At 40.2% G+C, this 18,311-nt stretch overlaps 1 protein-coding gene across 2 annotated transcripts in view; it reads right to left on the minus strand.

The window, feature by feature from the left end:
* Positions 1-18,311, minus strand: part of PHIP (pleckstrin homology domain interacting protein) — a 117,946-nt gene that overhangs the window by 85,560 nt on the left and 14,075 nt on the right. For both annotated transcript variants that reach the window (XM_049818273.1, XM_049818272.1), the window contains exons 7-8: positions 12,877-13,037; positions 58-279 (exon numbers count right to left, since the gene is read on the minus strand). In XM_049818273.1, the coding sequence (XP_049674230.1) occupies positions 58-279; positions 12,877-13,037 (383 nt within the window). The remainder of the gene's footprint in view (positions 1-57; positions 280-12,876; positions 13,038-18,311) is intronic.

Consider the following 18,311-nt stretch of genomic DNA (forward strand, 5'->3'; position numbering starts at 1 on the left):
TTTTCAGTCAAATGATGCATTTTATTGCTAGGGTGAGTTCGCAAAGCAAAAACCTACCTGTAGCGATGTTATAGATGCACTGTGGCCCTGCAGAACTGCTAAGGGTGCACAAGTTCGAAGGCACCAAACTCTGATCATTTTATCACAGCTTCCCGCAGCTATCATGGTGTTTTCATAGTTCACTGCCATATCTGATATTTCAGCTGCATGCCCTCTCAGGGTAGCCAACAACCTTCCATCATCTGTTGCCCAGATTTTTACAAGGCAATCATCTGATCCCTAGAAGTAAGGTAGAAATCATTTCAACCACACCATTAGATGTTTTGATATTACAGTTAACTAACACAATGAACTGAAAAATAGAACTAGTGGCATATACAGATAAATATTCCCCCCCATGCTTTTAAGTTTTCCACACTGCACTCAAAACACAAGATTACAGTAATTCTCAATAGTATATACAAAGCATGATGCGTTTTAATACAGATCACAAATCCTTCAGCAAGTTGGATTTATGCTCCTCAGTAAAACACTTTTTCCAAAACTCCAGCACAAACTGAAGAAGCTGCTGCAATTCATTAAAATGAAAATTTACATTAAATGTGAAAATGAATTATGAATTAGTAACATGTTTGCCATTTAGCATTATAACCACTTACATTCCTTATCTTCCTAGTTTGATCTTCATGCCCTACCAGCGTTAGTAGTATACTTGGTGTCCTGGTTTTGGCTGGGATAGAGTTAATTTTCTTTCCAGTAGCTGGTATAGTGTTATGTTTTGGATTCAGTATGAGAAGAATGCTGATAACACACTGATGTTTTCAGTTGTTGCTAAGTAGTGTTTAGACTTAAGTCAAGGATTTTTCAGCTTCTCATGCCCAGCCAGCAAGAAGGCTGGAGGGGCACAAGAAGTTGGGAGGGGACACAGCCAGGACAGCTGACCCAAACTGGCCAAAGGGGTATTCCATACCATGTGACATCATGCCCAGTATACAAACTGGGGGGAGCTGGCCTGGCAGGGTGGATCACTGCTTGTGAACTAACTGGGCATTGGTGGCCACGTGGTGAGCAACTGCGTTGTATATCGCTTGTTTTGTATATTCCAATCCTTTAAGTATTATTATTGTCATTTTATTACTGTTATAATTATTATTTTCTTCCTTTCTGTCGTATTGAACTGTTCTTATCTCAACCCACAGGTTTTACTTTTTTTCTTTCCCAATTCTCTCCCCCATCCCACTGGGTGCGGGCGAAGTGAGTGAACAGCTGCGTGGTGCTTAGTTGCTGCCTGGGGTTAAACCATGACATATACTTACCACAGTAACAGTGAGGTAAAGAGCCTGTATGAACAGCTATTCCATTATTAAGTCAAAATACTATAAATCTGCTTTGATATTCACATTAACAAACACTGAAATGACCACTCTTTCTCAACAAACTTCAGAGGTTTCATCTACCTATTCATACTTAACTAACGTTTTGCTGGTCTTCCCACACCACAGTAACAGCTGCTTGCCTGTATACAACAAGTTCACAGCCCTAGCAAAAATTTCACAACTCAGCCCTTCATTTTTCATTGCATTCCTGCACTTCCCTGAAAGTCTTTGCACCTTGCTCAACACAATGACAGCTGAACACTGCACAGAGACACTGACAGAGGAGATTTGCTGTAAACATTTATTTGCTTAGGTTCAGAAGCAATACAAAGCTGAGTGTTGGATTTTAACATCTGGAGCACTGATCTGCTACTGGACACAAACAGGTGCTGCTGCAAGTTACAATGTGACACCATCATTACAAAATTCTACCTGGGTTTTGACTCTTCCATCTACTTACAGTGCCTCTGCACAAGTTCAGCTAGTATTTATTCTTTAAAGTCAGAAGGCAGGACAATACTATCGCCCACCTTTTATAAAAAAAGGTATCCAAAGTACAGGGACCAACAGCCAGATTTTTAAGAGACTAGTAAGCATTCAGTGAACGACCAAAAGTCTCAAAAAATATTTAGAGGCTATTTTCAACATTACAGCTTCTGTAAACAGGTAAATAACGTCTATTTTCCTTATTTAGTACATTCCTGTAACTATAGAAATCCCACACTGCCGTGGCTCAATTTAGCTACTGTTCTGGGCAGCCCTATCCCATGACACCTATACCCAGTTTGGGAAGTTTTCACCAACACAGCCACTATGTGTGAAGCAGAGCTGTCCCGCTGGGAAGCCAGGCAAACACTCCAGTAAACACTTTCAAAAGGAACCCAGACACATCCTGCAGTTTTTGGAACACATAAAAGAATTTGGAAAGCTTTTTTTTTTTTTTTTTTTTTTTTTTTTGCCTTTTTTTTAATAAATACTGACCAGCCTATTTAGATTACATTAACGCTGATGAACAGACAATTTATTTCCCCATATTTCCTTAACTTCTTTTATGTTGTTACTATAAAAAAAAAATCAGTTCTCTACTTGAAAGGATAGCTGAATTCTACTCATTACATTAGTTCAGATTCAAAACTACTATCTGGGAGAAGGAGGGGAACAGCCTACCTGCCGTTACCTAACAATTACACACCCATTTTTATTTGTAACAATACCCTGCAAACCAGGCAACTTCCTCAGGCTTACTTTTCACTTAGTGAACAGAAGTTGTTTCTGGCTCACAGGCAGTTATCCACAGCAGTTTCTCTCTTTCTATGTCATTTGTATTAATTCAGACAAGACAAATATCTCTTAACACAACAAGATACAATACAGCCCCAGTTCTTGAAATAGTAAAAAGACGACTGATTGTACTTAGGTACATTGAGAGAGCATGTTTTTCTACAGATCACAAATACAGGTTGCTTCTCTCCAGAAGGGTCTTTAGCATCAGCAAAAAGGCTACTTTGGAGCCTTAGTGACGTTTTAACACAACAGAATGTTTTGCAGGGGGACTCCAGACATGCAAAATCAAGATAATTTAAAACTTTACTGTGTATTTGATTTCTGGAGTGCCTTGGTAGGTAAGTTTGATTTACCAGCTGTCATGCTTCTATTCTACTCTTCCTCAGGTGGGCATGACTGTAAGAGCATGACTTTTCTTTCTTCCCAGCTATTCAACAGGTGCACCCATGAACACAGAGATGTGGGCAAGAAAACTCCTCCCACACCTCTGCCCTAGTCATTTTTGGCATAAGCATCTGAGCCTCCAATTAAGGTTGTCAAAAAACCTCTTGTGTCGCTGCATACTCATTTTAAACAAGTACTTCTATTAAGAGAAGGTCCCTCATCCCTCAAACAGAAAAGTACCATTTGAGATTTCACATTTCTCTTTGGTCCTCTAAGGACACTGAGGCTGAGCAATCAGCATTACACAAGAATACTACTCTGAACATTTAACCTCAACGCTCAGCCAAGGACTGCTCCCTTGCGCAGTGTCGTTTAGTTAACTGCAAGCAACAGCCCATTTCTACTTCTAAAAACTTTGTCATAAGGGGGATTGTTGCAGGGACGTGTCTATTTGACAAAGGAGATAAGTGAAGCTTGTTAATAATTACATTTTCTGCCTCTTGGGTAAGGAGAGCAATGGTACAGCCTATATTATTTCTTCTTATGCATAAAACTTCCACACCGAGATTCTGTAGTACACATTTGCCTTATCTAACTGCTAGACCGCTACAGTGCCAGCACAGGGAAAACAACCAGAGTCTGTAGATTTGAACAGCAATGGACAGACATAATCACAGAATCATTGAGGTGGGAAGGGACCTCTGAAGATCATCTAGTCCAACCCCCCTGCTCAAGTAGGGTCAGCTAGAGAAGGTTGCCCAGGATGACGTATCAACTATTCCTGTTTTGTTATCTTCTGCACATTTACTAAAGGTACTCTGTCCCATCACTCAGGTCCTTAAAAAAAACATGGCCTCAGTACCAAAACTTGTGGTACACCCCTAGTGACTGGCCTCCAGCTGGACTTCGTGCCACTAATCACAACCCTTCAAACCTGGCAGTTCAGGCCACTTTCAATATCTGTCCACTTATCCAGCCTGTACTTCATCAGTTTGTCAGTAAGGATGCTATGGGGGACAGCGTTGAAAGCCTCACTACAGTCAGGAAAAAAAACATCCATTACTGCCCCTCATACAACTTAGTCATTTCATCATATAAGGTTATCAAGTTGGACAGGAATGATTTCCCCTTCACAGATCTATGCTGATCACCTTCTTATTGTTAGTACATTTGGAAATGGCTTTCAGGAGAGTTTGCTCCATCACTTCCTCAGGTGATTGAGATGAACGGTCTGTAGTTCCCTGGAACAACATTCTCGCCATTCTTGAAGACAGGAGTGACATTTGCTCTCTTCCAGTCCTCAGGAATCTCTCCTGATCATCATGGCCTTTCAAAGATAACAGAGAATGGCCTCACAATGACATTGGCCAGTGCCCTCAGCACTTGCTGGTGTCTCCCATCAGGTCCCAGGGATTTGTGTACGGCAAGTTCATTTAAATCCCTAGCCTGATCTTCCTCCAACAACGAGGAGTCTTCCTTGCTCTACAATCCCTCTGCTCTCAGGGACTTGGGACTCCTGAAGACAAGCCTTGCCACTAAAGATTGAGGCAAAGATGACATCAAGTATCTTGTCTTTTTCTGTGTCCTCTGTCACCGGGTCTCCTGCCCCATTCATCAACAGGCCCATTTTATTTTCCCTAGTCTTCCCTTTGCTGCCGATACACTTGAAGAAACCAGTCTTGCTGCTCTTCACATCCCTTGCGAGATTCAACACCAGGCTGTCTTCAGCTTTCCCAACCCCATCACTGAACTTTCAGAGAGTGGCTCTGTATCTCTCCCAAGTCATCTGTCCCTGCTTCCACCTCTTGCACACTTCCTTTTTGTGTTTTAAGTTTTGTCAGGAGCTCCTTGCTTATCTACGCAGGCCTCCTGCCACTTTTGCTTGCCTTCCTGCACATCAGGATGGACCATTCTTCAGTCTTCTGAAGAAGACACCACACACACACCCCCCCTTCCTCCAGAGCATATCCCACAGGATTCTTCCAGGCAGGTCCCTGGTCAGGTCAGAATCTGCTCCTCTGAAGCCCAGGGTTGTGATCCTGCTTTTTGCCTTGTTCCCTCCTCACAGGATCCTGAACTTCATCACCTCATAGTCACTGCAGTCAAGACTGCCCTTGACCTACAGTTTGTAACTGTAAGATCCAGCAGAGCATCTTTTGTTGTCAGCTCCCAAATGACCTGTGCCAGGAAGCTGTCATCAGTGCACTCCTGCAGAAACTTCCTGGATTGCTCACATGCTGCTGTGTTTCCCCTCTAGCAGATACCAGGGTGGTTCAAGTCCACCAGGAGAACCAGATCAGGCTTCTTCCAGTTGCCTGAAGAAGGCTTCATCTACTTCTTCCCCATCAGGTAGGCTGTAGCAGACACCCACCCCAATGTCACCACACTGGTCTGCCCTTTAACCCTCACCCACGAGCTCCCAGCTGGCTCACCGCCTGTCCCCAGACAGAGCTTCATGCATTCCCACCACTCTTGCGTAAAGGGCAACTCCCATTCCTTGCCATCCGGCCCTGCCCCTCCTGAAGGGCCTGTAACCATCCACGGCAGCACCCCGGGTCCTGTGAGCTACCCAACCCCACCACACCTCTTTGGTCCTGATGAGATTGTAGCCCTGCAACTACATACAGAATCCAATTCCTCCTCCTCTTCTCCACAGTGCATGCATTAGGGTACAGGCACTTCAGAAGGGCACCCAACCCACTCAGGCTGATTTCTCAAAGCATGAAAGCTTTCCCCATAATGCACTTCTTGATCTGTGTGCATACACTTGGGGTGGTCCCTCTTCAGCCCTTTTTGTTGTTTTCAGGGTTTCTCCTGAAACTACATCGCCCCACATTCTTTGCTTACCCACGTGGTCTACCACTTCCTCACATGACTGTGAGTTGTCTCCCTCCCACATCTTTCCTACTCTAACACTCTCCTCACCAGGTTGGCCAGCCTGTTGAGAAAGATGCTTTGCCCCATATTTGCCTCTTACTCTCCTTTTCACATCCCTCAGTATCCATAATAAAAAGCTTCCTCTCCCCAGTATACTTTCAGCACCTCCACAAGTTAGAAATCACTAAAGCCCTTAATAAAGTTGTTATAATTGGAATTTACTCTGTTAATGCAGTTGTAATAGGATCCAAAGAAAAAAAGTACCCCATAGACAAAACTGCACAATAATCAAGCCACCCCTTTGCTTTTACACTAGAAGTTCTATACCTCAAGCATGCTAGAGCACCTTACTAACAGGCACTGTTTTCCAAAGCTTTGGACAGTGCCACAACTCTTTTCTGACCATTAATCTTCAATTTCTCCAATATCCTTAGGGTGTTATTTAAAAGAAAAAAAGAAAAAAGAGCAGTCTAGCACAAGTACAACAAATTCTGTAATTTCTCTTAATTTCATCTAAGCTAGGACTTTTGTAGTCCTTTTAACCACAACACAGCAACGTACTAACCCAATTATTTGGCATTAACCTCAAAAGTCTTTCTGAATTACCCCAAACTTCTTCACATTGTATCCTCACACAAACTGTCACAAGCACTTGCAGTCTTTGCTCTTTGCCCCATCATATTAAGACTGTATGAATAGGAAAAGCAAGTGTTCAATACTCTAATTTGTTATTTATCTTTTTCTCTGAAAATATTTATCAAATCCTTGAAATGACTACTTCCTTCTAGACTACTGACTATTTTTTGATTCAGATCTATTGAGCTAAGACTCAATAAATGAACCTACTATGCATTCTATTCTACCTTTACTGCTACTTTTAGTTCAGCTTAAATACCTGTATGAAAAGAAAGTAAACCACTTTCAGGAATAAGTTCTAATTAATAGTCAGAACTTGGGACCTCCCACTAAGATGCTCACCTACCCAGAATGTTTATGAGAAGAAAGAAGATTCAAGGACCTCTTAAATTTACAGATGTTTAGCTGCATTTAAATGTAGTTGTTAGCATTTAATGCTTTTGAAAAGGCTCCTAATCTCACTCATATTGAATAACTTGAAAGAGACACACAGTATTATTTTTTTAAAAAAAAAAAGAAAATTTTAAATTATTAGCTCACAGAATCTTTTTGACAACTGTATACACACAGGCTAATTTCAATTATACTTTGGATTTATTCACTTCTACTAAGTTGCTGAGAAGCTAAAGAGAAGGAAAAAGGAAGAGGAAAAAAGTTGGTTAACAAGCTCAGTAATGCATACTTCCAAATCAATTCCAATGAACAAGTTAACACAGGTTCACAACAGAATTAGCAAACTTGCTGTTAAGAGCTTTATAAGCAGTTTAGAGAAAAAAGGGCCCCTTTTTTTCCTCTAAACTCTGCTTATAAAGCTCTAAGCAGATTTAGTTTTAATCCCTTTGCTTCCTTAAAACAAACATACAAGCACTCTATAAAGCACTCAGATTTGTTTGGGTTTTTTTTACCATGCTACTCAATTAGTTCATAACTGTTTCTGTGTTTCTAGATTCAAATTTGCACTGTATCTAAAGCTTGAAAAAGGTTCAAACTCTATACCTACTTGATACAATGATTACCTGAATAATAGCATCAGCTCATTCTGTTCTACTGTTATCATGATGTTAAACTTAAGAGTATGAAGAAGCTTGTGTATTCTTCTCAAAAGTGCAGTTAGCACCAAAAAAACCCAAGAAGTGAAGGAGACAAAAACGGGGTGGGTGGGTGTGTAAAACCGATGCCAACAAATTACAGCCTCACTGCTCAAAAGAGAGACCTGAAAGAAGAAGGGAATAGGAAACCCCAAACTTGCAAAACACTACAAGGGGTGGAAATCACTCACATGGGGATTAATCTCTTTCTCAAAGCAGTACATGCATGGGAACAGAACCAAGCCATTAATATTAATTGCATCATAGTCTAGAAATCTCAAACCACTGGGCCCATTTTTCTTGGAGCTGCACTAATTAAAAACAAACAAACAAAAAAACACCCAAAAAACTGTCGACAGAACTATACGTATTACATAAAACATGCTTCTGCAATTCGTACATTGTACAGATCAATATTATGAATAAGCTACTAACTTTACAGGAAGCTTACAGACTGCAGTCATTTTACTGGTTGAAGAGATTGTTCAAAGCACAGAGAAAAAAAAAAGTCAACCAATAAACCAAACCCTGCATTATGAGACCCCAAAAAAGCTGCTTGCAGAATGTAACTGACGGAGAGCAACCTGCACAAAAAAAAAAAAAAAAAAAAAAAAAACCACCACTTAAAGATGGAAAATCGTCAGCAAGAAAAAAAAAGCTAGTTCTGGGACCTAATGCCACGTGCAGGGTCCTCAGAGGTCCATTTAATAACAGCAAATCAAGGAAAGAAGATCAGCATAAAATGAGCCTGCTCCCTACCAGCTGGGTATAATATAGCTATAGAGGCATGTGTACATGTCTCCATTGCAAAGAAAAATTAAATGTTAGCAAGACTCAACAAGAAAAAAGGAAAACAACAGAAGGAAATAAGGAAAAAAAAAGACTAAGGTAAAATTGTAAATTCTGTAGCATCTTGGCAAGATAACAATATTAGAATCCCGTGAATTTATTTGAACTCTATCTGAACTGAATGGGACAATTCACAGCTCTTAAAATACTGCTGCAGTTCTACTAGCAAGGGCATTGGCTTACACCACAGCTCCTGCTTCCAAGGTTATGTCTACAACTGCTACGAATTATGAACCTATTAAAAAATATTTGTCAAAAGTGAATACTAGAACAAATTTGGTACCAAGAGAGAACTGATGACATCATTGCCAAGGTATGGAGTAAAACTTGTTCACTTTTCTACCATTACACAGATTTGTGGCCTGAAGTGAAACTGCCAAGAAATGTACAAATTAATCTTGGTTTGGAAATCTTACACAGACTATTACACAGCACTGTTTATTATTCCCTAGAAAGAGTAATCTCTGAGGAGACAGGAAGATAAAGGTAGGGAAAAAGGAGATGGCCACCCTTCTTTGCAGTCAGAAAGTTAAGTAGTGCAGGAACCAGAGAAGACAATGCTCGTTTCTATTACCCTGTGTGCATTCTGCAAGTCACATTTTTCAAGAGATCCAGAATACGAAGTCTCAGAAATAATTAGGTTTTCTTCGCTGATGGCTGATAGGTCTTTTAGCTGTGTTTTTGCCAAGTAAAGATGCCTTAATTGTAGTTAATTAAAAAAAAAAACACACACCCTATATTACCAAGACAACACAGTTTGTATAGTAACAGTATTTTTGTATATTCAGAAAAAAAAAACAGGTAAGAGGTTGATCTTCAGAAATCTTTTGTGAAATCCCTAAAAGAATATAAATAGAAACAGTCATTGCATGACCTTGTGGTGCATTGACCCTGGCTGGATGCCAGGTGCCCACCAAAGCTGCTCTATCACTCCCCTCCTCAGCTGGACAGGGGAGAGAAAATGTAACAAAAGGCTTGTTAGTCGAGGTAAGGACAAGGAAAGATCACTCACTAATTACCATCACGGGCAAAACAGACTCAACTTGGGGAAATGAGTTTCATTTATTACCAATCAAATCAGACTAGGATAATGAGAAATAAAACCTAATCTTAATACCACCTTCCCCCCACCCCTCCCTTCTTCCTGGGCACAGCTTCACTCCCGATTTTCTCTCCCTTCTCCCCTGCAGTGGCACAGGGGGACAGGGAATGGGGGTTGGGGTCAGTTGATCACATGTTGTCTCTGCTGCTCCTTCCTCCTCAGGGGCAGGACTCCTCACGCGGCCCCTGCTCCAGCATGGGGTCCCTCCCACAGGAGACAGTCCTCCACAAATTTCTCCAACGCGAGTCCTTCACAAACTGCTCCAGTACGGGCCCCTTCCACAGGGTCAAAAGTCCTGCCAGAAAACCTGCTCCAGCATGGGCTCCTCTCTCTCCACAGATCCGCAGGTCCTGCCAGGAGCCTGCTCCAGCACAGGCTTCCCACGGGGTCACAGCCTCCTTCAGGCATCCCCCTGCTCCAGAGTGGGGTCCTCTCTCCCCACGCTGCAGGTGGAGATCTGCTCCCCCGTGGACCTCCCTGGGCTGCAGGGGGACAGCCTGCCTCACCATGGTCTTCATCCCCACGGGCTGCAGGGGAATCTCTGCTCCGGCGCCTGGAGCACCTCCTCCCCTTCCTTCTACACTGACCTGGGGGTCTGCAGGGCTGGTGCTCTCACATCTCACTCCTCTCTTCTATGGCTGCAATTGTGCAGGTTTTTTTCCCCCTTCTTAAATCCGTTCTCCCAGAGGCACTACCACCGTCACTGATGGGCTCGGCCTTGGCCAGTGGTGGGTCCGTCTTGAAGCTGGCTGGCATAAGCTCTGTCGGACATGGGGGAAGCTTCCAGCAGCTTCTCACAGAAGCCACCCCTGTAGCCCCCTCACCACCAAAACCTTGCCACGCAAACCCAATACAGACCTACTAGCTAGTAGGAAAACTGCATAATGTCCTGTTTTCATTGCCTTTAGGCAAACTAAGAGCATCTTCTTCCTAGCAAAGATAACATCTCCCAGAAGAGTATGACTCAAAAATGTGCCGAGATTACTTTCTTGCCCTTTAATTTGAAGCCGAACATAAACAGAACTTGAATTTAGAGACTTTCAATCCTTCAGAGGTCAGGAGGAAAAGGAAACAGTTATGACACATCTTCTAGAACCAATCATAAGTCTCAAACAGACTCTTATCTAGCTAATGTCACACTGAATGCTGGAGGTTGTAGAGTAAAATTGTAGAGCAAGAACAATTCCCTATTGATGCAGGCAAATTTACATGCTTGGCAACTGACACTTCTGGAAAGAAGTCTGGCTTACGTTTTATTATAAATTCCTACTTCTGCTTACTACACTAGAGACTTTAGAAATTGTAGTGGTCTAGATTAAAAATGAATTGGCGCCATTTCATTATACAGACACAACTGCAACGAGACAGTACATGACTCTATCCACTGACTACATCACACCAGCTACAGCAACTTGGATTTTACTGGAATGCGGAATACAACCCATTGGTTTTCAATTTGCCAACAACCACTTAAACGTCTACACAAAAACCACTGGATTTACCCGAGAATGCAGAGGTAAGAAGTTCTGTCCCAGGCCCTCCAAAATAAAAATTCACCAGCCACAATTTATTTCTATGGGCACTTTATTTAACACTAGATTGAAGTAACCATGATCTAAACTGGGACCTTTTTCAAGCAATCATATCAGGACACCAGTGTATCTGCCAGCAAAGGACTGCCAGCAAAGCTCTGGGGTTGCAGAAGCAGTATTGCTCCCCACTACTCCATTTCAGACAAGAGAATTCCCTCTCTTCAATCACTTTTAAATCAGACTGCAAAAAACAAGAGCATGTGCAACAACAAATGATCACTGCAGATGCACCCAACAGGAGGTTTAGTGTATCTCTGGAAGAGGAAAGATTTTAGGAATACAGGAAGTTTTAGGAAAATCAAGAATCAGAAGACCTGAACAGAGACTTTTATGCACTTCATCTAGGAAGCACAAACAGAAGTTCTTATTTAAAGGGTAAGCATAGGCAATTTTTATACTTAGTACACAAAATCTCTAATCTATTCTGCCATGTCACATATAAAATAAAGCCACAACAGAGAGTCCTTTTTCTGATAGGCTAATCATGCATAAACTACAGGACATAAGAATTTAATGCCTATGACTGTTGAGGGACTTAGCTTGTTAATGAAAGCTAAAGAAATATGAAAAAAGTCTCCGCTGTGCCTGAAGTAACAAGCGAACAAATAAACAGGTCTATTCAAAACACTGCAAGCGTCCCACCCCTGCCACCGCACATCCCTCCACGCAAAAAAGCAAAATGTATGTGGGTGAAAGGGCAAATTATATTTACAACTGCCGTGAAAGAATTTTAGAAGTTAGGACTGCAATACATAAAGTAGAACTGAACTGTATTTCCACTTGCATTGTTCTGAGTTACCTGCAACGAGGTTGGAAAAGACACAATCAAGCTCCTAGATCCACAAAGGTATCAATTACATACAGTGTTTGTGGGAAGGCAATAAATGCAGCCAAAGTGTCCCAGATTGGCACAAGGTGTATATTTATGAGATCTTTGGCTCTACTAAACTTGACTATTTATCAAGAAAGCCAAATTACACTGACATCTATCTGCTTTTACAATTCCCATGCCTTGGGAAACTTGCAATTTCAGAACTGATTTCAGACATCCATCCAATATTTTAACAACAACAAAAAAGCCAACAGTTAAAAATACTAAGAACACTGGTACAAAAAAAAAATCCTGGGATCTCATAAAGATAATTCCTTGTGAACCAACATCCGTTACAACACGCCATGGGAGTTTTCAGCTTTCTAGCTCCCTTCAACATGCGGTACCAAATCTAAGTGCATCACCAGACTGTTAAACTTAATACTTGTGCTTTAAATCTAACAAAAGTTAATAGAAAAGAGTCAAAATGATCTTCAATTACATACTGATTGTCCTCTCTGACTTCCTAATCAAATTCTGTGGTGGTGGTCCTTTCTTTTGCTTATGTTTTTTCTAGAGAAAACAAGTCCAGAGGAAAGAACCTACATAGGGTAAATCCTTTCCACTGAAAATAACCTGAGTTTTCTGACAGATCAGCAATCACCATCACATCTAGCCTTTAGACACTTATTCCAAAATGATTTTAAAATGCAAACCAGCATGGCTATTAAAAAGCATATATGAGAGTAACAGTAGTAGAGCATTTATCTACTCTTGATAGACAACATCAGTACATTTAGGTTTTGGAAACAATTCAGTGACATGCTACCTGTACTTTAAAAAAAATTATCTACAAAAATAAAGATTTTGTACTTACAGTAAATATTCGCCTGCCAGTCCGATCAAAAGTTACACAGTATACAGAAGACAAGTGTCCTAAAATACGTTTGTGCATCTTCATATGTTGATAGACTGCAGTTGGAACAAGACGTTCAAGCCTGTATTTTCCATTTAGTTTTCTTGAAAACAGGGTATCCACTACCAAATGGGGAAAGAAAGAAAAAAAAAGACACAGCATTTATACTGGGTTCATAAACTAAAATACTTCTCCAGAATGGAAAGTTTCTTTCAACACTGGACCACTTGCCATATGAACAGCTTACTATAGTAATTCTCTCATTTTGCCGCAGTTAGGGAAAAATACATACAAAAAAGTAGCCTATGATACAGGTGTGCAAAAAAGTACCAAACTGCAAGCAGAGCATAAAGATGCAATACAGCTTTCAACTTTAAGTGCCCAAACATATGCTTCTCACTTCATACCTACGGTAAGAAATTCAGGACGACTGACACAGCTTCCATGGATGAATAAACTACCCCAAATGTAACAAAGTCTAACAGCTTCCAGGTAGCTATCATCTAAAGATCAGCAAACATTCAAATCTTCTCCAAGGCAACCTGCTTTTTGAGATTTATGCAATCAAACATTTATCCATCACTTGCAAGACAATATTTTTTTTTTAAGAATATTGCTACCCACTACAGCTAAACAAAAAAACACCAAACAAAAAAATTACATATAAATTTACCAAAACCTTACAGAAAATTCTGATTTTGACTAACAGAACCTTGTTCAAAGAGTTTGGGATTTTTTTCAAGTTTAAAAGCTAAGAAGATCCAGGAGCAGGAATCTACCTTGTTTTAACAAAATGGAAATCTTCGATCAAGAACTTCAGTGAAGAAAAATAAATCTCAGTGTTACCAATTTTAAACTGCTACTCATGCAATGATAAAGCAACAGAGTATAATGCTTATGAGCACGGATACATAGACATTCAGTCAAATGCTCCCCCATATCATTAGACCAAAGAATGGCAATAGTAATACATTGTATATTCCACAGATCTGTGATAAAGCAGGTAATGTATTCAGATCTACAGCTTCTGAATATGAGAAAAGTAAAAACATAAATGCCCAGCAATGTCCACAGCAATACACACACATGAAAAACAAGATCTATCAGTGCCAAGAGAGGTAGCTAATACTTTCACTACTACTTTGGTTAGCCATTCTTTATATGTGACCAAGGCTATGTCTGTACTAGCGAACTGAGCAGGACCAGGACAGGGGTCTGGGCACTGAATCACATTCACTTCCTAGCATCAACTGTGGAACAGCTACAAACCTCTTGCATTGCTCGGTTTTGGCCCAGACCAACCAGACACTGGTTCATGAGTCAGCACAGGTCAATCTACATTAAATGTGCAAACTGGATTGTAGCTACTCGGTAAGGAGCAAAAGCACTTAGTGGTATGGACAACTGCCAAGCCCACTGGCCTCAGGCCGTAAAAACAGTCCTAACACATTTCAGTTAACTGCCTACATAGCCTAAGGATTCAAGGAAGTTTTCCTAGTTCAAGACGCTTTGTGAAGGAACAGGATCATTAACTATGGAGCAAGGCATTTTTAGTCAATGCGTCACTGCCTTAAGGCTCTACTATATCCTCTTCACCCTCCCCTTATACAAGAAAAAGATGCAGTTGCATTTGCTTTATGACAAATCTTTTCCTTGCCAACAGTCTACTTCAGACAGCAGGAAACCAAGATTAGTTCAGTCACAAGATAAATCTAGGTTTTGTTTCTGACAAATCATCCTACAGTTTAAAAAACAAACAAACAAGCAAAAAACTGAACAAACCCCTCACCCCACCCCCCCAGAAAACCCTAACACACATGCACACACATAAACAGAATAAGGAAGGTCTTTGTCACAACAATAAAGTGAGCTTACACAACAATCTCAACCTACTCAGAAGTCACCTTTTGTTTGCTCTTAATGTAAGATGGAGATGGTTGCTGGAAATCAGCTTCTAGCAATGCCTTCAAGTGAAACTGTAGCTCACAAAAACAGAAAAAAGCTTAACTAAAAGTTTAATTTGCAGAGATGTTCTGACAATAAATCAAAACTGTAAGCAGACTCTTCAGGATAAAACAACCAATGACTTCATATAAGCATTTAGTTTTTAATATATATCTGAATTTATGAAAAACCTTTTAAAGTACTTGAGATGAAATTTCAAGTTTGTTGGGTTTGTGTGGTTTTTTTTAAATTACTGAAGATGATTAAGTTTAACAGAGCCTAAGCCAGTATTTCTGATTGTATTCTTGCTGATGTGAAGTGGTAATGGGCAACTTGCTACTAGTTCACATATCCCTGGGAAACTCAACAGGTGAAATGCCCCTTGCTCAGTAACAACCTACTGGAGGAAATAAGAGGCAACACAGCAATACTGGAAACAAGAAAACTGGGATCTATTTCACTCTTTGGCCTTCATCAAAACTTAAAAACACAAAAAAATCCCAAAACTAGTTAAAAATAAAATTTAATTAATTAAAAAGTGATTTGACATGGAAAAAAACAGTATTATGAACTTACATTCTATGGGAATTTTTTTTTTTTTTTTTTTTTTTTTTTTACAAACACCATGGAACTGGCAAGGGAGAAAGGAAGAATCAATCTCCCGCAGGTTTGAACACTGTCCATAAACATATAATTTTTAGAGGACTTCTCAAACTGGTTTATTTGTTGTTTTTTTGAACAAAATTCTCACATCCACCATTGCTCTTCAATATTTCCTTCCATTTAACTACATTTGTATTTACTCTCACTGACTCTGCCAAGTGATCCAGCTTGATTTCTCTGACCTGTTCCCACTTTTTATTCCAAACACTGACGACTCTAATGTGTCACCTGCACACTTAGCTAGCACAACAGCATTTATTTCTTTCCTCCAGAGTACAGGTAAAAAATTTTAAAAAGCTGTGTCTCAAGAATAAATTCCTGCAACCATCCAATAAAGTTGACTTTTCTGGTGCAAGCCATGGTGAGAAAGGCTACAGTTAATAATGCCTTTGTACTCATTATAGACCTTTGGTTTTATAGTGATTGTTGCCCATATCTAGCATCAACATTTGTAAGGCGTTATATGGTCTCTAATTTATTTTAGCTTGATTTTAACTGCATTTGGAAAAAAAGTGATTTTAGAAACCCTTGTGTCAGCAAGTCTAGTATCTCCCTTGTTTTAGCCACATTAGCGGTTTTCTGTCTTTGCTTAAATTTTGCTTGGCCTCACACAAATGACTCAGTATGAACAAAGGTGTTAATCACAGGAAGAGTGATAAGGTATAGGCAGTTAAACAGCTGCAGTGGGAGCCACAAACCATACATAATTAAGGCAGGGAAGGAGGATGAGACTTTATCCCAGGAAGGGTTAGAGAGCACTGGCTGGGCCTCACAGTGCATCAATCAAAATGAAGAGAAGGGTTGGAAGGAAGAAAGAAGAAAACAACAGAATAGAGATTGCCTGTTCCTTGCTGGAAAGGCACTGCGAAGTGGACACTGCACAGCAAGAACTCCCAGCCAATGCCTGGCCAGCTAAGGAAATTAACATTAACTTAGCTGTACATGCCTGTCTACTACTCACACATAAGATCCTGCTTTAAAAAACAAACAAATAAAATTTAAAACAAACAAAAAACCCCAGATGTTACTGAAGAGTTGTTGTGCAACACAGGATGACAATCTACCACTTGCTTGCAAATGACATTTTAGTTTCAAAATCAGGAGCCTTCATATTTAATAATGAAGCTAACTGATCAGTAGAAACCAATGCCTGAGAAAGCCATGTATTTTGTTGATGTTTTAAACATGTAAAAAAAAACAACTTTGCCACAAATTTTATCATTTAAGTTGCTATCAGTTGTTTACCAATCGGTTCCAAACAAAATGAACTAGCTTCTAGTTTTTAGGTAACTGGGCTCATCTTCATACAACATGACCAGCCTTAAAGACTGAAATGCTCTGATACCACAGAACGGTTGAGGTAGAAAGGAACCTCTAGAGATCATCTAGTCCAATTCCCCTGCTCAAGCAAGGTCAGCTAGAGCAGGTTGCTCAGGGCTGTGTCCAGTCAGGTTCTGAATACCTCCAAGGATGGAGACTTTGCAACCTCTCTGGGGAACCTGTGCCAGAGCTTTCATCACTGCCAAAAGGTGTTTTCTTACATTTAAACTGAAGTTCCTCTATTTCCGTTTGTGTCCATCGCCCTTGTCCTGCCAGGAGGCACCAGTGAGAAGAGTTTGGCTCCATCTTCATCGCACCCTCCTATTTAGGTATTTATACCCATTGGTAACACCCCCATGCCATGCTTTTTCTTCTCAAGGCTAAACAATCCCAGTTCTCTTGGCTTCTCCTTGTATGACAGGTACCTTCTACACATATCCTTTAACACAAGGTGGGGTGGTTTTTTGTGGTTTTTTTTTTTTTTTTTTTCCTATAATTGACAGAATAATATAGTTACACAAAGTACTCCTAGGTTAGCTTTTGGGCCTGAAGTATTTACTATATTTCTAACAACAGACATCTACACCACTTTCCGAACCTCACATTCTCTTTACAGCCAAACCAGCAGCATCATTTAATAAAGAAACTGTGAGAAAAGTGCAGAATGCCTCAGAACTTTTCTTGAAGTAGAGTAGTCAGTAAGACCATGAAATACTATTTTTGAAAGGCAGATTATTCACCAGTCAGGAAAAACATTCTTCATTGTCTGGTGCAAACAGCCAGTCTCATTCAGGTCTTCACACCTGAGTGGCCAGCTTCCCCAAGAGCTTTGAACTCAAAGCTCTCAAAGCTTTATGCCTTGGTTCTGTGCTTTTTCAGCAGTTCCTGGAAATTACTGAAAGAGTTCTTTTTCTGTTTCTGCATCGAAGAAGACAGGACCTTTAACAAAACAAATTATCATATGACATAGCCCTTTTGTTCTTAATTAAACACTTCAGCAACTTTTTATAAGATATGTTGCAAAAGTGATAGCAACTGGACAAAGATTATTCCATATTCAAGTTTTGTTTCTCTTTATTATGTTCTAAAGATATTCTGTAGTTTTCTGGAGAAGTATATATTTGTACAAATTTGCATAGAAACCAGCTACCTACAAGGCAGCTGGAACGACACACACAAAAACTTAATTCTAAAGAATATCCCATCAGCATCATAATTGCATTGATTCATCAGGCTAGGAAAAGAATGAATATTTTTGTATGTTCACTGAAATGTAAATTAAGTTTTCCTACACAAGATAGAAAGACTTCAGTATCTTTTCTGTTCCTCAACCATTAGTGGGTCCTCTACCTGAAATACATACAGCCTGAAGAATAACAGGTTCCAACTTCTTTTTTGTTGGGCAAATACATAAAATACAGCCTTCCCAGGGGAAAATGGAGAAGTTTAGGGAAACAGAACAAAATTTT

Source organism: Accipiter gentilis, chromosome 15 (genome assembly GCF_929443795.1).
Source record: "Accipiter gentilis chromosome 15, bAccGen1.1, whole genome shotgun sequence".
In the NCBI taxonomy this organism is placed as follows: Eukaryota; Metazoa; Chordata; class Aves; order Accipitriformes; family Accipitridae; genus Astur; species Astur gentilis.